The sequence below is a fragment of the Dipodomys ordii genome, unplaced genomic scaffold, assembly GCF_000151885.1.
Source record: "Dipodomys ordii isolate 6190 unplaced genomic scaffold, Dord_2.0 Scaffold117, whole genome shotgun sequence".
Lineage (NCBI taxonomy): Eukaryota > Metazoa > Chordata > Mammalia > Rodentia > Heteromyidae > Dipodomys > Dipodomys ordii.
In genome coordinates this window covers 3804168-3828797 of record NW_012267333.1, presented here as the reverse complement: position 1 = coordinate 3828797, position 24630 = coordinate 3804168, and the positions used below count along the sequence as shown (strand labels likewise).

General features: G+C 55.2%; 1 protein-coding gene across 1 annotated transcript; it reads right to left on the bottom strand.

The window, feature by feature from the left end:
- Positions 1–6: 6 nt before the first annotated feature.
- On the bottom strand, positions 7–22234 carry Tnks1bp1 (tankyrase 1 binding protein 1, 182kDa). The gene is made up of 11 exons (XM_013029301.1): positions 22132–22234; positions 20000–20636; positions 18389–18542; positions 12602–13921; positions 8405–10545; positions 2580–2955; positions 2229–2379; positions 1982–2109; positions 1073–1230; positions 714–786; positions 7–335 (listed from the first exon to the last, which is right to left on the bottom strand). Exons 1-10 carry the CDS (start codon positions 22223–22225, stop codon positions 726–728), a joined length of 5220 nt encoding a protein of 1739 aa, XP_012884755.1. The 5' UTR covers positions 22226–22234; the 3' UTR covers positions 7–335; positions 714–725.
- Positions 22235–24630: the final 2396 nt, after the last annotated feature.

Genomic DNA, 24630 nt, shown 5'->3' with positions numbered 1-24630 from the left:
AGGGCTCTGCCCATTACAAAAATCAAAGGCTTTTATAAAAAATGCTATAAATTGGTATCAAAAGAAAACCCAAAGGAGGCTGGAGGAGGAAACAGAGAAGGTGAAAACAGCAAAGGAAGGACCAAAACCTTCAACCACGAGTGATGGAATCCAGGCTGGGAGGGCAGATGGGGGTGGGGGGAGGTGATACAAAGTGCATAAATGTGCCTCCCAGAAGCTCCTCGGAGGTGGGGCTGAACGAGGCCGCAGCGGGGGCCTTGGCGGGGCTCCTGCTGTCTCCCGGCTTGGGACCCCACAGGAACAGGCACTGCCTGAGACTGCCAGGTGGAAAGGACCTGCGACAGGGAGAGGACGAGAGGTCAGAGGGAGGGCACCAGACTTCGGCTTCCTCCGCCCATCCTGGCCCTGTCCATCCCAGCTCCGACAGCTGAGCCCCGTGGTGGGGAATGACCTGGGTCCCAGGGAGCCAGCTGAGGAGGAAGCCACCCCCATTCCCATCCCAGCCCTGTGCAAAGACTTGGAGGTGCCAAGGGGCCTATCAAGTCTCTAGACTTGGCTTCACCCACCTCTTTCCAGCCTTGCACAGAAAGCACAATGTGGGGCTGAGGTCCTGAAGTGGGCCGAGGGCCTCTGAAGTTCTCTACTCATCCCTGCCCTCCCCCCGCTCCCCCCCCCCCCCCCAGCTAGAGCCAAGCCCAGGCCACGCCCCTCACCTCAATGACTTCTCAGACTTTCTTCTTCTTCAGCTTCAGGGCTTGCAGCCAGTTGGGTGATGAACCTTCTGACCTAGAAGGCAGAGTGCAAAGGTCCACAAAGGCAAACTTTAAGGAAAGTGAACAAACTGAGAAAACAAGATAGAGCCAGAAATCTACCCTCCAACCACAACCACCATGGGGCCCATCTGTGTAGGACTGGAATCCTGACACCACATACAGACAACTGACATTACTTCAATGTGACACACTTAATCTCCACACTGAGCCTCACATTTCTCCTGTAAAGGCCCAAGGCTTCCCTGCTTCACTTCACCTCATACCCCGAGGTCAGGGATGCCCAGAGCTTAGTTACTTACCCTGAGGTTTTCTCTGGCTTGGGAGGTAATGTGAGGGGCTTGCCCAGCCCTGGAACCTTGCAGGACTTGGAACGCTGGACCGAGGACTCTTTCTGGCTTGACTTATTCTCCGCTGGCTCCCCCTCCTCAGCCGAGCGGTTCCTGGAGCGCAGTTTGGCCTGATACGGAGGTAAGAAAGACAAGCAGCAGGATTCAGAGAGGCCTTCTCTCAAGAGGACGCCATCACCCAAACCAGACCTAGACCCCTCTGAGGTCCTCTCCTCAAGACTTAGAGCCGAGTCTCATCCTGCACACAGTAGGTCCTCAAAAAGATACTGCTGAATTAAACTCGGTAAACTGGGCTGGAAAGGGCCAAGGGTGACTTCCCACACATATGCTTTTTGCCCATCTGTTCCCTCTGCCTGCAATGTCCCCTCCCCAACCCGAACCTCACAGCCAACTCTCATGGCTACCCCAAGGCTCAGAGCAAATGCTTGTAAGAGGTCCTGGCCAGTCCACCCTCTACCCACAGTACCCTGCTGTCAGGAAGTGACTCCTCCCTCTGCCTCGCCTGGCCCCTGTCTGCCTCCCGAGTGACACCTTCGCTTCTCCCTTCGCTGGAGCAAACTATAGGCATGGCTCCCGTCCCCCAGTCTCCCCTGAGAATCTGGGACAAGAACAACCTTGTTGTTTCCACCACTCAGGGTCCAGGAGGCTAACGGGGCCTTCCAGGGCCCTCCTTGGAGAGCAGAAAGAAAGGAGGGATAGGCAAGAGGACTAGGGGAATGGGTGGATAGATGGATGCATACATGCATGCATGGACGGAAGGATGGATGGGTGGAAGGAAGGAAAGAGGGGTGGAAGGAAGGATGGATGGGTGGAAGGAAGGAAGGATGGATCAAAGAGGCCAGATGACGGATTAGATGGTACCTTCAGGGCAGATGGGCTGAGGCCAGGAAACAGGTTGACTTTCAGGCCCAGGGACATCCGTGTCCGGCGGCTCTGAGGCTCCTCCACTACCTCCTCATCTGAAGATGGCACCCGGGAAGTCCGTGGCTCTGCAAAGGCCAGGAAGGAGGCACAGGTGACACCCCAGACATCATCCTCACCCACAAGCCAGATCACATGCCTCCAGACAGCAGCACGTTCACACCACCAAATAATCCACACAGCCTACCTGTAGAATCCTGGAAGAGGCGTGCGTCCGAGTCTGCTGCCTCTGACAGGCCCAGGGTCCCCCCTGGCCGGATGGCCGGGGCACGATGCCCACGCTTGCGCCCCAGGTTGGCACGGCTCCGATACATGGCACTGTCGAGGACTTCGGTGTCCTGCGTGAAACACAGGCAACATCACTGCCATGACTGCTCCAGGGTCCTGTCCACCCCACGGGGGGGGGGGGGGTCCTCAACAGAGCTGCCTGTTCCCACAGTACCCACAGCCTGTGCTCAAAGCTCCCAGAATGCAGCTCTGGCTTCAGACACCTGGACAGCAGCGCCCCTCCCGCTGCCCCGGGCTCACCCCCACTCACCTCGATGAAGGAGAAGTCCTGGCTGGGGCAGCTGGGTGGAGGGCCTTGGGGGGGCTGGCGAGGGGTCGGCATTGGAGCCGGCCCCTGTTCTTCCTGCCTGGCTCTGGCGGAGCCCCAGGTGCCGTCCACCTCTTCTGTCCGGCTGGCTTCACCATCAGGCTGGGGCCTCCAGGAAGGCAGTGGGTCCCTGGCGGGCAGAGGCTCCGGGGACGCCCCTTGGTCAGCACCTGCTAAGGGTCCTTCCTCCTCTAAGGGGACCCTGAGGCCTGAGGCTGCTGACTCCCTCCAGGTAGCAGCCTTAGAGCTGCTGGTGGCCAGCATCTCCTCCAACAGGCCCTGGGAGCCAGAGGGCGGGGAGCGGGCCAGATACCTGGGGCTGTAAAGGGGACAGACAGGAAAACAAGGTCACTGGTCTGGTGAGACCCTGGGCTCAGTGGCTGAAGCACACAGCACACAGGGGCAGGGTGAGGACAGAACCACGTGGTGGGTTCGAATCCCCAACTCAACACTTACTATAGCTTGAGTATCTTTTATCTGAAATGCTCAGAACCAGAGGGTTTTTTTTTTTCAAAATTTGGGAATAAATGCATACATATTATATAACATATAATAACATGTTGTATATTATACATGCTATATGTATGTTAGATACATAGAATATAGATATAGATGTGCAGGTATTCTGCCACTACAACTAACCACCTGGCTGATGGGATAGAACTATGTGTAAAACTGAAACGCAGGTATGTCTCATTTACACCTTATACAGGTAGCCTACAAGAAACTTTTTGTTTGTTTTTGTGCTAGTCCTGGGGCTTGAACTCAGGGTCTGGTACCATCCCTGAGCTTCTTTTGCTCAAGGCTAGCACTCTACCACTTGAGCCACAGTGCCACTTCCAGCTTTTTCTGTTTATGTGGCATTAAGGAACTGAACCCATGGCTTCTTGCATGCTAAGTATAAGGAACTGAACCCATGGCTTCTTGCATGCTAGGCAAGCAATCTACCACTGAGCCACAATCCCAGCCCCTGCAAATAACTTTTTATGGTATTTTTCAGTGTTCCTGCATTCAAACCACTGTGACCTGTCACAGAAGGCCAGGTGGGGATTTTCCACTTATGATGAATCTATGCTTTAAAAAAAAAAAAAAGATGCACAGCCTGTACATGAGGCCTTGGATGAGCTCCTTTGTACATTCCCCCAGCATGGTGCTGGGGGGGGGGGGTAAAGGAAGGGCAATTTACAGCACTTAGCAAGGTCCCTGCCAGTTCCCATAAATCTCAGCTGTGCCGACCACTGCCCCTGCTGCCAGAACCCTCACCCTGCTTGGGATGCGCCGGGTACGGCCCATCTATCTGCCTGTCCAACCTATCATGTGCAGCCCCGCTGAGCATCTCATCTCTGCATTCCCCGGAGAACACTCCCAGCCTCCAACTGTTCCCTCATCTGGGAAGCTCCCCCACACCCCCAGCCAGCATGGCCCCCCAGCTCTACCTCCCAGCTCATGCTGGGGCTCCCTCCATCCTGGATTCCCTTCAGTCCTGTGATTCTCTGTCTCCACCCGCTCTGGGATAAAGTCAGGCCCTTTATGTCTTTGCCCCCAGCATCTGGCCTAGGGGCCAGATGAAGCAAATGTGTGCTAAGTCAATGAGAACCAGGGTCACCTTGGATCTCAACATGGCTTCCCCATCTTCTGCCTGGGGCTCCTCATAGCCCAGCACAAACACACCAGGGCAGGCAGCAGTACGCATGCTCTCTCATACGATATCCAGCTGCCACACCCTGAAACACACACACACACACACACACACACACACACACACACCTTGGGCAGGGCAGGTGTGTGCTGGTGGTGCCCACCACACCTACACACAGCACAAGCCACACCCTGACACACATTGAGCACACACCCCACTTGTACCATCCATCACAGAGGGCCAGGAAAGGCAGGCAGGGCAGTGCCTGCAAGTCAGGCTACGGAACTCCCCGTGGTATTAGAGGGGGAGAAGATGAGACAGGTGAGTCAATACTGAGCCAGAAGAAAGGGCAGGGAAGGGGGAGAATGTGCGTCAGTCTGTCCTTCTCCAAGCTGCTGACAGGTGGAAATGAAAGCAGTGTGGAGAGGTGGGGAGAAGGGAGAGGCAGTGGCTTCAGCACAGAGGCAGCAGAACTGGGAGCAGCCCTGGACTGTGGCCAGAGCAAGTGCACCCTGAAGCCAGCTTAGAGTCAGGGAGGATGTCAAGAAAGAGGTGGAGAGCTGGGCCTATCCTGTCAGCAGGTGGGACAGAGAGCGAGGGCAGGCCCTACAGCTTGGCTGTTAGATGATGCACAACCAGCATGCGCTGAACGGAAAGATGACTCTGAACGAGGCGCTACAAAGGAGTGGTCAGTGGAGGGAGCTGGGTGGATTCCAGGGGTAGCCATGGGAGGAGGAGAGCCCAAAAGAGCCCACCATCCTTCCCCTTACACACACACACACACACACACCAGGAACTGCTTCCCTACCCTGGAGAGAGCCCAGAACACCAGTAACCTGAGACCTTCCCGGAAGGGAACACAGAGAAATTAGGAACTTGGGTGCAAAACCCTGCCACCCCCCGCCCAGACCCAGGCTCTATTCTCTTCTGCACCAATGACTTGGGCCACAAGTTACATGTCTGCTTGACCTCCTCCTCCGTAAATTGGGGGTCAATGAAAGTATGGAAACTTTGCTAGGCTTAGTAGCAGAAATTTGTGCCTAGCATATAGTTAAGCACTTGATTAAGGATACAAATTACTAGGATAATTCTCATCATCCTCAGCATCTTCTACCATCTTTACCCATCCATCACCCAGCCTTGATAATAACCCTTCATAGCTTCCTGGAGATGTGGCATGAGAAGAGGGAAAGGCTGGAGCTGGAACCGTGTGTCTAAAGGGACAGCCACTGGCCTTGAGCCAGGGAGGGCTGAAGGAGGTCTGCAGGAAGGGACAGAAACCCACAATCACACACTGTCAGCCTCGGTCTACTCTGCTCTGCTGTTTTCCTGTCAGTGAGATGAGGGGCTCCTTGGACCCCAGGAGGACTCTAAAGGAGCTTGGTGACTTCTGCATCGCTAAGTCTAAGGATGAACAGAAGGCCGGAGCGAGGAGAGGACTTGCTGTGATGCTCCCACCAAGACCAGGACAGAAGAGACCCACGGGAGGGGCCCACGCTAGTCCAGCCAATCATTATCACATGAGGATAATGACAAAAATGGCCCCAAGGGCATCCGAATTTGCAAAGCAGATACAAATACAGGGGACAGAATACTGCTCCCAGGGTCTAGCACTCAGCGGACAGGTTTCTGTCCATTGCTTTTGTGTGTTCTAACCTCTGTCCTCATAAAAGCTCCGTGGGAAAGAGCAGGTACGCTACTCCCAATTTCCAGATGGGTAATTGTGTGTGTGTGTGGCGGGAGGGGGGGCTGAAAGGTAAAAGCACTTGTCTGAAGTCACAGAGGTAATGAGAGAGACTCAGGATCCAAAGCCAGATACTCTCACTAGTTACTCAAGGACTCCTGGATACAAAGAAAACCTTCCAATTCTCCTTGGAAGAGAACTTTCCCTCTGTCCAATGCTCAGAACACCAGCTCTGGGAACATGGGTCAGATTCGGTTTGAGAAACCCTGAAGTGGAGTCCAACTTCCAGGTCTTATGGTAAGCTAGCAGACACCAGAAGTGCCATCCGGTCACAGAGCACGCAGCATTTTCCAGCTCTAAGCACGACCAGGTTTTTGCTGGAATACATAAGATCCCCACAGACCCCCCTCTGAGGTAACTGTTTCCTCTCAGCTGCGGAGGAGGAGGTGGCAGTGTTTTTCTACCGCATACAAGGAGGCTCACCTGCAGGGCATTAGCACTAATCTCTGAGTTCAGGAAACCCCAACCATCACAGCTGTCCCCACCCTGCCAGCCTGCAGCAGCCTCCTCCCTCCATCCTGAACCAAGGGAAGGACTGGCTGCTCGGCCTTCTCATGGGCCACCCACCTGTCCTAATCCCTAGGAGAAGGTGAAGGATTCCGGCCCCACTCCTTGACAGTCTTAAGTAAAATACAGTGGCCACACCTAAGAGCCGCTGACAGAAACAAGTCAGAATGATGTGTCGCTGAGGGAGAGAGTCACTCTGTCTCAGACCTGCCCACAGGAGAGGATCAAAATCCTCTGCTCTGATTCACAGGGCAGCTTAGAAGATCAGCGAGTCAGGTGTGTGGCTGAGCCCTGTGCCCTGGGGCACATGGACCTTTGAGTCCTAGGAAGAGAACTCCAGAGACACCATGCTGCTCCCTCCCTTCCACACCAGCCATCTTACAGCTGGAACCCTGGGCTTCCCAAGTCTAACTGTTAAAAACTCGGGCTGAGTGCAGTAAGTGGTCCAGGCCTACAGGAGTCTCCTGAGTTGCTGTGTATCTGTCTCTCACCTGTATGTAGTCCTCCATCATTCCCTGGGTCCCACCCACAATCCTCTCAACCACCTGGATCCCCAGAAAACTGGCCCCACTCGCTCTCCCTCCTCCACCTCCATCTCCAATGCCACCCCCCACCCACCCAGGGCTTCTCTGGCCCCTCCTGCTCTCCTCCTACTACCCTCGGCCCCTTCCACTTACAACAGCCCCTGCCCCCCACCCAACACCTCCTTTGCTTTCCCTCTCCTTCCTGGACCACCAGTGGGAAGCTCCCACTTTGATGCCACAAAATTATTTCTACTCACTAGAGAGAATAAAAGCAACGACCAGTGGATAGAACTGTTATTGACACAGATTCATCCCATGACTTTGTCACACCTTTTCCAAAAGGGGTGAAATCGCCTCTGTGGGTTTTGGAACACTCAGCCATGACACAGGCTGTTCCTTTGAGCAGTCATTTCAGACACTTGGTGGGGGAGGGGTTCCTGGGGCCAGGAGCCAGGTCCTAACAGCTTCAATTTCCCTAATTGCCCCCCATCTTAGCTCTATCCTAACAGCCTATGAGCACCATTCTACTCCTGGCTGTGGCGGCTCAGGCCGAGAAGCCAGCACAGGGTGGTCCTTCTGCTACTGCAAAGCATCTGCATTCTCTGGCGCCAGGAGCACCTGCGAATCCAAGGCTGGGTGGGAGGCCTGAGGGAACAAAACCATCGCTGCTGTGTTGCCAAGTTCAGATGGTTCTAGAAAACCATCTGAAAGGTGGCCGACTCCACTTCCCCCACCTGGCCACAGCTCAAGTAGCACCAAGAAAGCCTAACACAGGCGTTGGCCAAGAGTAAACCCCTCCAATAACTTTACATCCATCCTTCCAAAGAGGCACTCAACTCGCCTCTATCAGTTGCATATTCCAAGTCTGTTGTTTATACAGCCCTCGTAGTCTCCATTTTCCAAACACTCCAGGTCCATGGGAAAAACTGGTTCTTTCCTCCCGAGAGGAAATTCCCCTCGCTTCGAGGCAGTACTGGGGTTTGGACCCAAGGCCTGGCACTTGGCTAGACAGGTGCTCTACCACTTGAGTCATGTCCTCTGCCCTTTCGCTCTAGGTATTTTCTGACGAGGGTCTTGTTTTGTTGCCTGGGCTGACTTAAGACCATGTTCCGGTATGTGGTTTGGATAGCCGGGATGTCCGGCACCTGCTACCAAGCCCAGCTTTTGTTGGGTGAGGCGAGGGTCTCATAAAGTCTTTGCCCAGGCTGTCCTGGAACGGCGACTCCATCTCAGCCTCACAGTAGCTAGGGGTTAACGGGTACGGACCACCTGGCTAAGACTCCACTTTTATTATTATTATTATTACCGGGGAAGCAGTGCGTCTACCCTCCCACCCCCAGACGGGCTCCCTTACCTTGCTCCGAAGCCCGGTGTTTCCCCCTTCTGCATTCCGGGGTCTTCAGGGCGGGTCTCCGAGGAAGGTGAGGAGCTGTCTTCACCGGGGCTCTCTGGTCCGCTGGTCTCGCCCACCCCTAGCTCCCTGGCCTCCAAAGGATCTCTAGCCTCCAGGTGAGACGCCAAGCTGCCGCTGTTCCTGAAGCCACCGGGGTCCACCTCCCCCACTCCATGTTCCCTAGCTTCACTCGGGACCCCAGAGAGCTCCGTGGTTTGGAGCCTCAAATCCCGGGCCCAGTCCATCTGCCCCACCCCACAGCCCCGAGGACCTCCAGACTCGAGGTCACAGGGCACCTCCAAATTCCTCAGACCCAGATCGTCACCCCAGTCCACCTGACCCACCCCAAGCTCCCTGGGCTCACCGGGGCTGCAGCTGCCTCCTGGAGCCATGTTTCTCAACCCAAGATCAGGTGTCCAGTCTGCCTGCCCCACCCCACGCTCCCTTGACTTAAGGAATTCGCCAGCCTCCACACCTGACCAGTCAGGCTGTCCCACGCCACTCTCCCTGGCCTGGCTACGGTCCCCCACCTCCCCTGCTCCTGCCAAATCCCTGCTCCTCATCCCAACATCCGAAGTCCAGTCTTTCTCCCCAACTCCCACCCCCCTGGGCTCTTCAGACCCTCCAGTCTCCAAACGGCCGGCCACGTCTCCGTCTCTCAAGCTCAGGCTGTCTGACCAGCCCATCTGGCCCACGGCATTCTCTCGGGCCTCACTCGAACCCCTGGTCTCCACGCAGCTGGACACTTCCAAGTTCCTGAGACCCAGCTGGTCGGTCCAGTCCACAGCCCTGGACATGGGCTCCTCGGGAGACACAAAGTGACCACCTCCCATCTTACTGGATGGACTCAGGCCGGCACCACTCATTCTGTCGGTGCCAATGATGCCAAACTGATAGCTCTTCTCAGTGGCCTCAAGGCACAGGTCCCCACTCCAGTCTTGCCGACTGGGGCTAAACGCTGCCTCGGGCTGTGGGGCAATGCCAAGGCTGACCTCCCTGTCCCAGCCTCGCTTCCCTACGGACCCTTCTTCCAGCCCAGCATCACCGGGGCTTTGAGTGCCTGCGTGCAGTCTCTCTGGCAGCCCTCCGACATGCTGGCTCGAGTCACTGTCCTGCCAGCTGCCCTGGTTTCTCTGTCCAAGGGCGCCATCTTGCACTTGGGAGGCGTTGGGGCTGAACAGGCCCCCCGATTCTGCCTCTTCTGGCCCCATCTCCCCGCTGGCATCACCCGGACTGTCTTCCCCATTCTGCATCTTCTTCTCAAACTCCTCATCCTGCTGCTGGGCTTCCTCGGGGCTGAACCCAGAGCTCAGGCCTCTAGATCCAAAGCCTCTGTCCTGTGCGCTGAAGGCCATGGCGCCAGCGTGGCTGCTGTAGTCCCTCATCCATGCGCTCTTCCCAAACTCCCGGTCCTGCTGGGCTGCAGCCAGGCTGCCATAGGTGCCAAGTGAAGAGTCTCTCTTCTCAAACTCCCGGTCCTGCTTCTCAGCGTCCTGGCTACTGTAGCCACCATGATGGTCTTTCGCCCCCAATTCCTGGGCCTGCTCCTCCTGGGCATCCTGCTTGATGTAGGAGCCCAGTGAATCTCTCTTCCCAAATTCCCAGTCCTGGAGGCTTGTGTCTCCACCACTGAAGGCACCCAGTGAATCTCTCTTCTCGAATTCCTGGTCTTGGAGCTCAGCATCCTGGTTGGAGTAAGTGCCCTGGGAATCCCTCTTTCCACGCTCCCATTCCTGTATGCTGGCCTCCTGGCTCTGAGTGCCCGGCAGGGCTGGCTTTCCAACCACCCTCTCATAGGCCGAGAGCCCCCCGAGGGCAGGCATGTCACTGGGGTCTGGGCTGCTTCGGACATCTATCCCCTCCTGGCCAAGGCCACACCTGCTGGCCCACTCCCGACCGCTCCCTTCGCCCGCTCCTGACTGGTACTTGCTGGCCCAATCACTCTCCCCCAGGCCTGGGTCTCCTAGAGGCCTCGTGCCCCCAAGGCCATAGTCCTGAGGAGCATCTTGAGACCAGCCAGAAGAGGTGCAGCTGCTGGGGTGGGGGTCTGCTGCAATCCCAAATTCGCTCTGCAGATCTTTCTGGGCCCAGCCAAGGAGTCCCTGGGATTCAGGAGAAAAACAAAAACACAGGCAAAAAGAAAAAGAAGAAGAAAGAATATTTAGTGTCCATTAGAGTGGGAATCAATCCGGAACAAGAGTCAGCACTGCCCGGTGCCTGAAAGTTCTACTCTGGCAACACAGAGCCTTGGGTTTGCTGTGTAACCTTCAGCAAAATCACGTAACCACTCTGGGCCTCATCCTTCAACAGAGATAACTCCTCCTACTGTAAGGGGCTAATGTGAGAGAACTAAGATCACTTAAAAAAACAAAAAAAAACAAGAAACCCGATTCAGCATAGCCTGGCACACAATGGGCACTCGATCTGTGGTCCTATGGTCATGTTTACAGCCCTTGGGCAACAGCCGGCTAGGTGCCAATAGAAATAGAAATCCTGCCGGAAGGAGCAGTCTGTATTTGAGATGGGGGAAGGGAGGGGTGCACTCGTTGGGTCCCCCCCACAACTTCGCTGGCAAAGTTGGAGTGGGCACGAGCACCAGGGCTCTTCCTCCCCAAGGAAACCACACAGCCTCCTGTTCCTGGGGAAGACCTCCCCGCCCTGGCGCCCTGGCCTCGGCCAGCCCAGGGGTAGCCAGGAGGGGCCGCCTCTAGCACGGGGCTCCCTGTTACCCACACCCCACACCCTCCCTGACTCACCCCCGAGGGCTGGCGGGCCTGGGACGCAGGGCTTCGGAGCCTGCCAGCTTCGTCCCGCAGCGCAGCGTTGGCCAGTAGCCGCTCCAGGACAGACATGCTAGCCTCCCCATCCCCTGGCCGGGCCATAGCCCCGGCCCCCCTCCCCTTCCCAACTGCCCTGGGGCGGCTGGGTGCGGTGGGGTGGGTACGGGACAGGGTTGGGCGGCTACCCAAGCACCCCTAGCCTGGACCTGTCTGACGACTCAGCTCCGGGCTCCCTGGCTGGACTCCCTCAGTTCCCGCTGGAGCAGCTGCAGCTCTGAGGGCCCCGCCCAGAGCCAGTTGAGTCACCCACATCCCAGGGACAGACACACCCACCGCAGGAGTCACTTTGGTGTTAACCCCTTCCTGCTCCTGCTCCTCCTCTTCCTCCTCCTGCCCCCCCCTACCCCCCAGCCAGCCCAGGCCAGGATCAAAAACTAAATTTCACAAGTCACCTGGATGCCAGGCCTTAAATACAGAGAAGGCCCGGTAGGAGAAAGGGCACTGGGCTAGAAAATGATGCCCAGGCCCCAGTCACCAACTCGCTGGGTAACTTTGCATAAAGCCCTGCTTCCTCAACAGAAGCACTTTACCAGTCAAAAAACAAGAACAAAAACAAACAAACAAATAACCCCAGCTTATGTTGAAAATGAACTCTACAATTTGTGGGCGGGATGGGAAGGAAAAACTGGGAGAGAGCAAGGAAAGGAGTGACATTGTTCAAAAAGAAATGTACACGTTACCTGACTTACGTAACTGTAACCCCTCAGTAAATCACCTTTCTAACAGTATTTTAAAAAACACTTATTAAATACATGACAAGTCTCCCCTTTTTCCTTCACATGTCCTAACTCGTGTAATGCCCACCACCACTCTCTAAGGGCAAACCCTTCACTGCCAACCTGTTTCACAGATGCAGAAATGAGGCAGAGCATGGAGAAGTAACTTGTTTGGGGCTACACCTGAGCAAAGAAGCAGAGATTCGAGATGCTATTGGGAGATGAACCCAGGCCCTAAAGGGCTATGCTAGTTTGTCTTGTCCTGCTAATAACAGACAACTTCCTTAGTGTATGCCACCATGCATTGCATCAAACCCTTTCTACACCTTAATATACCAGCAGTCAAAGTAATGTTATTATTATGTCATTATTATAAAAGGACACTAAAGCTTAGAATTAAGGTACACGACCAGGATCACTTAGCTAGGGAACGCTGGTGGCAGGATTTGACCTCATGCCACAGTGAAACCCTAGGCACCATCCTGTAATATCTCTGCCAGACTGTGGGCCTACGAGGTGCCGACCCACAACTGCCTTGCTCACTGCAAGAATCAAGATCAATTCAAGTCCAGTGGCCTCCTCCCGTGTGTCCCCATGCTCACCTCTGAGCAGGTACTCGGGGAGTGTGTCTCCTTCAGCTCGGACCCGGCTCCCCGCCTGGCGCTGCCTGCACTGGGCGGTGGTGAAGCCAGGAGATCATCCAGCCAGCGAGAGCTGCTGTCAGGACCCACGGGTTCCGGGGAAGTCCGACAGGAGACGTGGGCCTCTGTCCTGGGTTGCGTGGTTTCAGCCTGGGCTGGGGTCACCGCCTCCTCCTCAGCAGGCAATGCCTGCCCAGAGTCACAGGCATCGGCAAAGAGGATGCAGGGCTGGTCAGAGGGGGCTGGCAGCTGCTGCCCCAGGACTGGCTCCAGGATGGGTAGGGCTGCCTCCCTGCTAGTCACAGCCAGGGGGGCCTCCTGTCCAGCCAGCAGCTCCTGGTCCCCACACCTCTCCTCTGCTTGCAGTAGGGATGTTCTGGGTGGGGAGTCGATTGTAGATGGGGCCTGACTCCCTCCATTGTCTTTCTGGGCTGGGGAGATACTGGGGCCTTCCTCTCGCACCCAGGAACTAGGCCTTCCTGGGCTCCCTGGAGCTGACGGGGCCCCCGATCCCTGTTGGGACCCCCCCTGCTCCCTGCCGGACACAGTCCAGCCGCCAGCCTCCGCTGCCTCCGCCGCCTCGCTGGCTTCCGTGATGGGGGAGTCCAGCCGCCACACACCAAGGCCCGAGGGCTGCGTGGGGAAGCTCCACTCAAAGGACTGAGACAAACTCCAGTTCGACTCTGTTCCACTCCCAAAGGGGCGATCCAGGGCCGACTGGCTCCCCTGGGCTTGGGGCAGAGCAGCCAGAGAGCCCCCCAGCTTCTCCGGGTCCCGGCTGGGTGGACGGAGCACACCTTCCGAGAAGCGGCGCTGAGCCAGGCTGCTGGGGCGAGGGTCCACGGCACCCTGGGCTGCTGCCTCCTCGCCAGGTGGAAACGTCCGAGCAGGGTCCAGCAGCTCACCCCCCTCCAGCAGGGGCCGGGGTGAGGTCTCTGGGGGCCTCTCTGGGCCCTGGTGCCCAGAGACCTTCTCCTGGGGAGGACTGTTCGGTCCGGGGATCTCTGGGGCTGCCTCGACAGAGACCCCCGGGCTGGGGGGATGGCAGGGGCCCTCACTGGGCAGGGCCGGAGTCACGGGGAGACAGGAAGATGCCTCTGAAGCTGAAGGACTCTGGGCATCTGGAAGCTGCGGGTGGCAGGGAGTGCTCTCTTCAGGTGAGTGATGCCGCCAGGGAGATTCGGGGGCTGGGCCGCTCACCGCAGTGGGAAGGCCCCGGCAGGCAGCAGCACCATGGTCTGATGGGGGGCTTGGACTTGAGGAGAGCCTGGACTCAGAAACCTGCAAGTGGAAGGTCAAGAGCTGTCACACACCTCTCCGGTGGGGCCCCACAGACACTTCCAGTCAATTCTCCCACACACTTTTGTTCTAACAGTTCCCTAGAGGCGGAAGAGGGACCGAGAATGCAGGGGGGCTGGGAGAAGGCCCGAAGTGATCTTGGCGAGCTTTCCAGGGTCCCAGAGCCAGTACCCACCTTGGTCTTCTCCCAAGGTGCCTCACCTCATTCAACTCTGATGACTCACACCATTCCAGAGGTTCCTACTCCAACCACCCACCTAACGCAAGCTACCTGAGCATTTCCTAAGAGGCCACAGATTGCGGACAAAGAACACTTGCTTTACAAAGAGAGCAGAACCATCAGGCATCTGACCATCGGGGCATGTGGGGGAAGAAGGGGAAGGGGTGGGCCTTAGAGCACAAGTCTAAGCCCAAGAGTAGCTAACTTGTTCTGTGTACCCACAGATTCTGGTGTTACCCAAGGAAGCAGAAAGGCTATGGGACTCAGGTTGAGGGCCCAGAAAAATACCTGGCTTGGAGTGGTCCCAGAATTGCCTCCTTTGGGATAAATGCCTCCCTTCCCTAGGGTCTCTCTGAGCCTCGGTACCTCCATCTGTGTCCGGAGGCTGACAGCAACTATGTCCACCTCACACAGTTGGGTAAGGACTAAATAAGAGGCATACACATGGCCTGTGGGCATATGAAAAAACGTGGCCACTGGGTGCTGGTGGCTCACGCCTACAATCCTAGCTACTCAGGAGGCTGAGATCTGAGGATCACGGTCCGAAGCCAGCCTGGGCAGGAAATTCCGTGAGACTCTTTTCTCTAATAAACCACCACAAAACTGAAAGTGGCACTGTGGCTCAAGTGGTAGAGTGTTAGCCTTGAGCTGAAAAGCTGAGGGACAGCCCCCAGGCCCAGAGTTCAAGCCCCACAACCATCAAAACAAGAAAGAAAGAAAGAGAGAAAGAGAGAGAGAAAGTAAGAAAGAAAGAAAGGAAGGAAGGAAGGAAGGAAGGAGAGAAAGAAAGAAAGAAAGAGAAAAAGAGAGAAAGAAAAAGAGAGAGAGAGAAAGAAAGAAAGCGAGCAAGCAAGCAGGCAGGAAGGCAAGCAAGCAAGCAAGCAAAGCAAAGCCAAATATGACTGCTATGGGATATTGGGGGCCAGGTTAAGGGGAAAACATCAGGGAACACAAGCAAGAAGGGCAGCACCAGGCCCCTGGCTCTCTCTCCACATTGCCTGTCCCTAGACAAATGAGATACTAGGCTCCATTGTGACCTTTGCCACTTCCTCCAACATGGAACATACTCTGTTCCCTCCTCACCTGGGTCTAGGAAGAGGAAGGGGTCTTGATGCTTCTCAAGACCCTTCCCACATTTCCTCATCCTCTCTGCTCTTTGCAATATTCCTGTATCAAAGTCATGCCCTGGCTGGGATTACAAATTCATGCCTGTAATCCTAGCTACTCAGGAGGCTGAGATCTGAGGATCACAGTTCAAAGCTGGCCTGAGCAGAAACATCTGTGAGACTCTTATCTCTAATTAATCACACACACACACACACACACACACAAAAGCTGGAAGTGGAGTTGTGGCTCAAAGTGATAGAGCACTAGCCTTGAGCAAAAGAATCTCAGGAACAGTGCCCAGGCCCTGAGTTCAAGCCCCAGGACCAGCACACGCACACACACACACACACACAAAAGTGATGCCGTTGAACTACATGGCACATAGTCCCTCCTCATCAGCCTCCGACCAACCCCTTAGTCCTTGAGAATTAACACCACTGCTATCACTGACAGTCATTTCAAGGGTATGGCTGACCTTCTAGCCTCCTGACTCCCGGTGCCTGAGCTCCTCAGCCCCAGGGCTTCCATGGCCAAGGTCACAGCCTGGCCCCTACCACCATCATCTCCACTTCAAGTGTTTCCACTGGCCCATCCCCGCTTCCCATCTGTCCTGCATTCTTCAACTCCTCTGGGAAGCACAGTGACTTCCTTCCTGAAGTTCTCAGGGCCATCACTCCCTCGCCTCTCTTCTTAACCGGTACACTTGCTTTGTACTCAACGCTCAATTCTCTCATCACATCCTGCAAGCTAAATCCAGCTGGAGCCCAGCACCCGGGCAGCTCGAGTGGTGATACAGTCAGGGTGACTGGGGTCATCTTCACCACTGACTCCAAGCTGGTCCCCCAAACGGCCCAGTAACCCCACGACACTCCCCCTTCTATGCACCCCCAGGCAACACATGCAGTAGTTCCATTCGCACGTCTCTCCCCAAACCTGCAGCGCCTCCCCATCTTCTCTCAGCTGATGGCCTTGTTTCCTGTTTCCTTAGAACAGAGGCCATCAACACAGACGGTCCAAGTCCTCCCTGCCCCACCTTGTGGGGGAGCCCAAGCCCTCAGCACCCCCTTCCACAGCCAGCACTGTCCTTGCTCCTGGCTATAACCAGCCCTTCCTCTCCTGCATCATTGATTTTTCTCTTCCCACTGGAACATTTCCACTGGCACACCAACTGCTCGAATTTCTTCTGCCTTACAAAATTCCTCTTGACCCTCCATCTCTCTCAGGCTACCATCTGTGTTCTTGAAAGTGTTGCCTGCATTCACTACCCACAGTCTTCCTGAACCCTCTCCAAACATGCCTCCTCCTTCACTTTGCCAACTCATTGTTCTTGTCAAGGTCACCAGGAACTGCCCTCGAGTGAAATCCAACTCTTGGTGCTCACCTGATAGGAACTGTCAGTGGCATTTGGAGCCTGCTTGGACCCTTCTGCAGTCCTGGAAGCTCCCATGGTCCAGCAGCACTAGGGGCTGACTTTGCTTGGCTGGGCTCTGCTTGGACCTCCCTGCTCCTTTGGCTGCACCTCAGGCCTCATCTCTCCTGAACTGCCACCCTTTAGTCTCAGCTACCATCTCTCCACTTACAAGTCCCAAGACTTCTTCTCTAACTAGCTCCAATATCCAGACCTCTGCCTCCCATGTGTTCCTGCCAAGGTGTCTTAAAAAAAATCTCACTCAACAAACCCAAAGCAAACTCCTCATATCTCTCCCAGTCTTGCTTTGCCCTTAGAAGTCTTCATCTTAGTAAATGGGAAACTTGAAACTTGCCCTTTACCTGGCTATATGGTCCTGAAGCCCTAGTCTTCTTGCTTTCTCTCTCCTCCCAGCAGTCTATCTGGATGTCCTGTCTACTTCACCTTCACATCTGGACCAAACCAACCACTTCTCACCAGCTCCACCCCTGGCCACCTCCAGGGCCTAAACCTCCATCATCGCTCACCTGGATTATTCCAACAGCCACCTACCTGGTCCTTGCTGCCGCTGCTCTAAAACGCCCCCTACCTATTCTTTTTTTTTGGGGGGGGGTCCAGTCGTGGGGCCTGAACTCTGGGCCTGGGCGCTGTCCCTCAGCTCTTCAGCTCAAGGCTACCACTCTACCACTTGAGCCACAGCGCCACTTCCGGCCTTTTTCTTTTTGCTTATGTGGAATCAAACCCAGGGTCTCAAGCATGCAAGGCAAGCACTCTACCAATGAGCCACCTTCCCAGCCCCCTACCACCCATTCTTAACCAAGCAAACCAAGTGATCTCGTCATAACTAAGCAACAGCCATGCCTCTTCTCCAAACGCTTCCAAGACATCTAGCCCTCCCTCAAGGTCAAAGTCCTGATAGCAGCCTGAGAGGTTTTAGGCCATGGAATGCTGTCACCTCCTACTCCTCACCATCACCCAGCTTCCTTGCCTCCGCATATGCATAGGCCATTCTCTGCCAAGAATGCACTTCCCCGGACACACACACAGCTCAAGGGCTTCCCAATACCTTTCCAGTTCCTCCAGCCCTTGTCTTTCACACTCACTGCCTAGCTGTCAGCTTAGAGGACTCTCTCATCACTGAATGGCTCAGACAGCTTCTGGCAAGCCAGGGCTCTATGAGAGTTAAAGGGCTCATTCTCACAGTTTACTTGAGAAAGCAGTGTGGCGGGCGAAAAGAGGGGATCAACAGGAAATCCAGAAGGAAAAGGCTCTTTCCTTTCTGAATCCTGAAATAGCAGCCCAGCCAGGAAGGGTTCTGAAGCCAGAGGCTTTGGTTTCTGATTCAGGCCAAGCAAGATACTTAACCTAGTGAGTCTGGCGGTCTCGAATCTCATGTTGGGATGAACAAGTTTTCACAAGGATTAAGTTGGTTAACATTCCTAGGGAGTGCCGAGCACACACAGTGGGGCCTCAGTCAGTGGCAGTGTGGTAAACACAATATTACTGCTAGTAAGGAGAAGCCCCAGGGCTGGAAATACACTTGGCCATCTAGATGATCCACTGCATGGCCTGGAGTGAAGAAATCTGAGGTCTTAGAACCAGCCCTTGAGCTTTGCCCTCTCCCTTTTAACTACCAGGGGAGTGAAAACAGTGACCTATATGACTTCAAGCTCTTAAATATGGAGATGCAACTTATAAGAGGAATGCAACTCACGGTGCTAGGTGTCTCAGAGCTGGCCTGCTTAGCCAAGTCCCCGTTGGTAGCAGGCTCAGAGCTGGCCGGCTTAGCCAAGTCCCCGTTGGTAGCAGGCTCAGAGCTGGCCGGCTTAGCCAAGTCCCCGTTGATAGCTGGGCTGGAAGAGGGACTCCTGTGAGGGCAAAAAAAAGGAGAGAGAGAGGCACAGGATGCTGAAGCCTGCTGCACAATCAAAAAGAGAACAGTGTTTCCCTAAGCAAGTGCAACAGCACCCAAAGAATAAACACCCCAGGAATTTACTCCCGGGCCCTGCTGGGAGCCACTGGGGAACAGGAAATTGTGTCATTTCCACAGAGCAAGGGCCCAGGAGAGAGTTGCCTACTCCCTGCCTGCACACACAGCATTAAATTCCTTAAGCTCTTTCAGGAGAAACATCTTGTGCGCCTCAGACTTCTTGTGAGCTCAGACTCCCGAGAAGAAAGCATCTCCTTCCCCTGACCCATAAAGGGTTAAAGTTCTCCTCCAGCTAGAGCGCACAGCTGGTCCAGGCTGCCCTGCCAATATTGCTTGAAGGATTGCAGGGGGAAGGGAAGGGGGAAGAGTGATTCTTTTCCAAAGCTAAAGTTGTTCCTCTTAAGCATTGCTTGGATGGAGGAAGGAACTTGGCCTGGGCAGCAGTGAGATCCCTGTCGTTCTGGTCTGGGAAAGGCAAAGGTGAATTCCAGAATCAAACCTCTAGGTGTATTCAGGTGAGAAAAGGGCAAGGCTGGAAGGCAGGGCAGGGCAGGGCAGGGCGAGGCAGACAGGGCTGGGCCAGGCCTTCAGCTTCCCACGCAGCCCATACCACAACACCCCTGTCTTATACTGTGGCGGGGAGGGGAGCGGGGGCAGCCTCTGGGCCTGCTGTGGCCTCTGCTTCCAGCTGGCTCTCCTTGCCTGGAGGATGGCTTGTGTAAGCCAAAGCTCCCCACAAATCCATCAGGCTTCTCTCCATGCCCTGTATCCACTACCCCCAATGCGGCACGCGGCACCTCTTCACCAGCCTTCCCTTGCATTAGTGCCAACTCGGGACGTTCACTGTGGGCAAATGTATTTGATTCCCGACTAGCCGAAATCTGTGCAGAAACTATCAGAAGTACTCCTGTCTTCCCCTCAGACCCCTCTCCTCGTGGGCAGAACCTGTGCCCTGCAGATCCTGACTCCCACACCCACATACAGCACGCTGCTCTGCCCACAGGAAGAGTTTGTAGTTAAGAGCTCAGGCTTGGGTATCAAATGGGCTTGGATTCAGACTCAGTCTTGGCCTCTTATTTGAGGCGTCATTTGTAAGCCTCAGTTTTCTCATCTGTAAAAATGGGCCTGACAGCTCCTTCCCCAAAGAGGACGGGTTAGGGATTCCAGGCAGCACAGTCTAAAGCCCTGGAGCTCTAGGATAAATGCCTATGAACTCTCTGACAAGAAGTGCGATTTAAAAAAAACCCTATAGTGCTTGAGCACAGGTGTAAGGTGCTGGGTCTGCCTATTTTCACAGCCTACACTGATCCTAAAGGGGAGGGTCACAGCCCTATTGGAAGCCAACCACGTGCGACCCAGCCCCTGACCTTTAGGCTACCACCTTCCAGCCCTCACCTCTCCTTGCCCATCTTGCTGTGCTCTTCCTGGCCCTCTGTTGCAGATTTTGCCGGCCCCTCCTGCGACCATCCTCTGGTGAGGGTCTTGTCATCCTCCTCTCTGGGACCACTGGCCCCCCCATAGGTCCTGGGGCCGTAGCGTGAGCTGCCATCGTGGTTGAAGGTGAGGCGCGAACCCCACAGGCGGTCAGGGCTGGCGGGGACCTCCTTGTGAGGCTGCTGCTCCATCTTGGCCAGGATCTCTTCCACAGTGGCAGCTGCAAACCGCTCTGAGGCTGGACGGAAGGGGGCAGGGGCCCTCCGCACACCCCCGGGGGCGGCACATCGAGCGGGTGGTGTTAAGGGGGGCGGCTCCTCTTTCCCGCCCTCTTCTTTGCTGGCCTCTTGGGCGACTTCTCCTCCGGCAGAGGCCTCAGCCGTAGGCCTTGGTGCGAAGGGAAGGGGGCGCTTGCTGCCGCCGTAGGGCTGGGGTCCCGCCAGCATGTTCATTTTCCGAGCAGATGGCAGCTCAGCCAGGGGACCCCGTGGGGGCCGAGGCCCGACAGGCACCAGCAGGCTGGGCTTGGCAGGCAGGGCTGGCTTGGTGGGCAGGGCTCGAGGCTTGGGCTTGACTGGGGGTTTGGCCCGAGGGTCACCTACCAAAAGAAAGGGTTGGTAGGGGAAGAACGAAGAACTAGAGCTTCTGGTGGCCGCTGCTCCACCAAATCTTCCACCTGCCAAGTTCAGGCACTTGTAGGCGCAAGTTACATGCCACCTCTTCCGTGAAGCCTTCCCGGTTTTCTATATTCATCCCAGAAACACCTTCTCCCACCTCCCAATTCCAGAAATGTTTTAGGCCATCCCCTTTTAAGTTAAAGCTATTTATAAGCCCTGGTGGCACCTTATTCTCCTGCATCCTGATTTTACACCTAGCACCAAGTCCTACCAAATGAATGATTGAGCAAATGTGCCAAAAATAAATAAATAGTCTGCGTGCTTGAGACCCCAACAACAGCTCGGGACCCAACAACAGCTCGGGTCCCCAACTTAGTCCTTTCCCTTTAAATGACATTCTACTACATCTCCACAGTGAATTCTCTCTCCCTCTTTCCCTCCCTCCCCCCACTTTTCTCTCTCTCTCTTTGTTGACAGTACTGGGGCTTGAGCTCAGGACCTCATGTGGTCACTTGGCTTTTTCTGCTCAAAGCTGGCACTCTACCATTTAAGCCACACCTTCACCTCCACTTCAGGCTTTTTGCTGGCTTCAACCCTCAATCCTCAAGATCTCAAACCTCCTGAGTTGCTAGGATTACAGGCATGAGCCAGCAGCATCAAGCCATAGTTCACTCTTATCCTAGCTGAGTTTCTCCACCCTCCTTCCCTGCTGCCCTTTCTCCTTCCACACTCTAAGACTGCCCCCCATCACAGTGTACAATCAAGAATGCACATTTAAGACACACAGCACCGTGTGCCCATGGCTCATACCTGTAATCCTAGCTACTCAGGAGGCTGAGATCTGAGGATCACAGTTCAAGCCAGCCTGGGCAGGAAAGCCCATGAGACTCTTATCTCCAATTAACTACCAGAAGACCAGAAGTGGTGCTGTGGCTCAAGTGGTAGAGCACTCACCTTGAGCTGAAGAGCTCAGGGTCAGTGCCCAGGCCCAGAGTTCAAACCCCAGGACTGACCAAAAAAAAAAAAGAATCACACTTACTATTCACTTAAGCCAAACAGAAGTAAATCTACAGGAGAAAAAAAAAAAAAGACTCGAAATCTACCTTCTATATAAGGCATTCCAATGACCAAAAAAAAAAAAAAACCAGATCTGGACTCGCTCACATCCATGACCTTCTACAAGAGACTCATGTACTAAGCTGAAGAAAGAGTCTGGACCTGAGTTCAAACCCCTGAGCATCTGCTCCATTTCTTCCTTCCTAGCCTCAATCTCCTTTTCTGCAAAGCATGTGGCTTGATCCACGCCATGTCAACATCACTCCTCCTGGAGAGCTGAGGGTCACCAGGCACCAAGAGCCTTTCAAACTAGACTACCACTCCCCACCCCAGACAGAATGGGGGGCACCGCTTCTGCTCTTCTAACCCTCCCCACAGCCAGGCACTACCCCCCATTCCACACCCATTACCCATGATTACCTGGCTCAGAGCCAGCAGGCGCCAGCTCCTCCTCCATCTCTCGGGCTGGTGGGGAAGCCATGACCGTGCTCTCCCTGAGAGTAGACACTTTCATCACATGCGGCAGACCCTGCTTGAGAATGGGTGGGGGGAACAGATGGGTGTGAGCTCACATGAACAGGGACCCAGGAAAGAGGGAGTGAGGCAAGGAGTTGGGCATTGATGGCAGGTTTAGCGAGGGAATCTCCTATTTCTAGCAGAGGCAGTGTGGGACAGGAAGAGGGAAACTTCGGGAGGGGGCCGGGAGATCCCCACAGCCCGGCTCTCAACTCTGCCCATCTTCTCCCATTCCTGCCTCCGACTCTCCAAGTCCTAGAGCTGGAGGGAGCCACCTTCCCCCTTTCTCACTCCTCTGACAGGCTCTCCAAGACCCCCCACTTACGGTTCCCAAGGCATTCCCCCTTGGGTCAGGCAGCCCAGCTGGAGTATCTACTCGAGGCACAGCAAGAAGGCCGAAAACTCTAAAGTCTGTGAATCACCTCATGGGAGACGGGAAAAACCCGCTCCTCCCCAACCTGGGGCTCCGCCTCCCCTTCCTGATCACCCTCCCTTTCAGTCTCCCTCTCTCCCTCCACAGCTGGGAGTGGCTCTCCCCCCCCTCCTGCCCGCCCCATTCTCCTTCTACATCCCGGCCCCACCTCCCTTTCCCTTGGAGCAGTCTCATCCAAACACGGAAAAATAAGGAATAAAAAGTAAACATCTGGAATACATTTTTTTTTCTTTAATTTCCCAATCGCTTTGGCTTCAGCTTGGAATTTGATGAGGTAAAGCCAGGGCCTAGTCCTGTTGCCATAGCAATGGCCTCCCACTGGATTTCCAGAGCCTCACGGAGGGGAAGGAGGAGTCCGCCCAGGCTGGGCTGGGAGGACGGGACAGGGCCTGAGAACATCCGGGGGGTGGGGTAACTTGGAGGAAAAGTCCCTGGGGTTCCCCTTCCAGAGACACAGAGAGGCAAACGCAGTGGAATATGTGGGCATCACTCACCACCCTGGGAAAGACTCGAGGAGTTTTTTTTTGGGGGGGGGGGAGGAGGGGGGCAGAAGAAGAAAATAAACCAGGTGGTAGCCGCTTGGTGGAGAGGTCTAATAGGTTCCCAGCCTCTCAGCCTGTGACAAGAGCCTCTGGATTCCATATGTTAGGGTGCAAAGACTAACTAGCTGTGTGACTCCCACTGTTCTAGCCATGTGACTTCTCTAAGCCTCAGTTTCCCTAGCTGAAAAAAAATGGACTCTGTGGGACTCAATCCGGAGACTGAGGATCAAATCATACCTGCGGAGTGCTGAGCACAATGCCAAGCAGGTAAGTGGCCAGCACAAGGAGCACATTATTTCCGTGATCCGGTTCAGGGCTGCCACCCCCACCCCTCCCCCACCCCAGGCTCCAGCATTCCTCGGCCATACCTTCAGCACCACCACCCAGGCTCTCTCGTGTCACCTGTTCCTCGGGGCACCCCACCACCTCTTCAGTTCCCATCCTGGCTACCACAATACCCTTTTACCCACAACCCCTCCCCACCCCACCCCCATCTCCTTGGTGGGGAACAGAACCCTGCTCTGGCCAAAAGAAAGCAAGGGTGAAGATTCATGACCCTAAGATAACTTCAAACTTCTCCAAACCTGCACCAGGCCAACCTCAAGCCACCTACTCCATCTGCATGAAGATCACCAAATCCAATCTTTACCCATCCTCTAGTGTCCTATCTGTGACCCTGTCCCAGCTTGTTTCATAGCTAGAAGAGGGAATGAAGGCACTGTCAACCCGTTGATCCACCAACAGCCACTGCCCACTGTGCGTGGGTGACGATCACGCAGAGCCAGGCCAAGTGTGTACGTGGGGGAGGAGCACATGACAGAAAAATAAAATTAAAAAACACACAGGGCTGTTTCCTTGTCCTTGAACATATGACAAGGGACACAGAATGGATGGTTTGAAAGAAAGATTAACTTGCCCAGAATTGAAAATCTCTCTCACATGGGGAGTGGGGTGAGGGTGGGTCTAAGGGTCACCAGTGCAGGATGAGAGGCACAAGCTGTGAAAATGGGTTCTCCCCCCACCCCACCCCACCCCCAATTGGAGGGGGGGCAGGGAAGGTGGTTACAGAGTCTGAACAAGCCATTTAGAAGCACCAAGTGACCAAAGCCATGGCCTAAAAGCTGCAGCATCTGAGCACTTCTCAAACCCCTCAAGGGAGGGCGGGGGGAGTCCAAATGAGCCAAGAGACCCCAGGAGCAAAGACCACCCGAAGAGGTAGGGAAGAGCTAAGCTGTCTCAGCTTGCGGCAGATAGACAGGTGCCGGGAGAAGCCTGGGTGCGGGCAGCAGGGTCACCCCTAGGATCTGGGGGCCAGAGGAATAGCAGGCCAACTGCTGGAAGAGGGAGGGCCAGCCGAGCGACAGAACAGCCCGGGGCAGGGGCTGTCTGGAGGGGCCCCGTGGGGAGCTCAGGACACGGGGGGGGGGG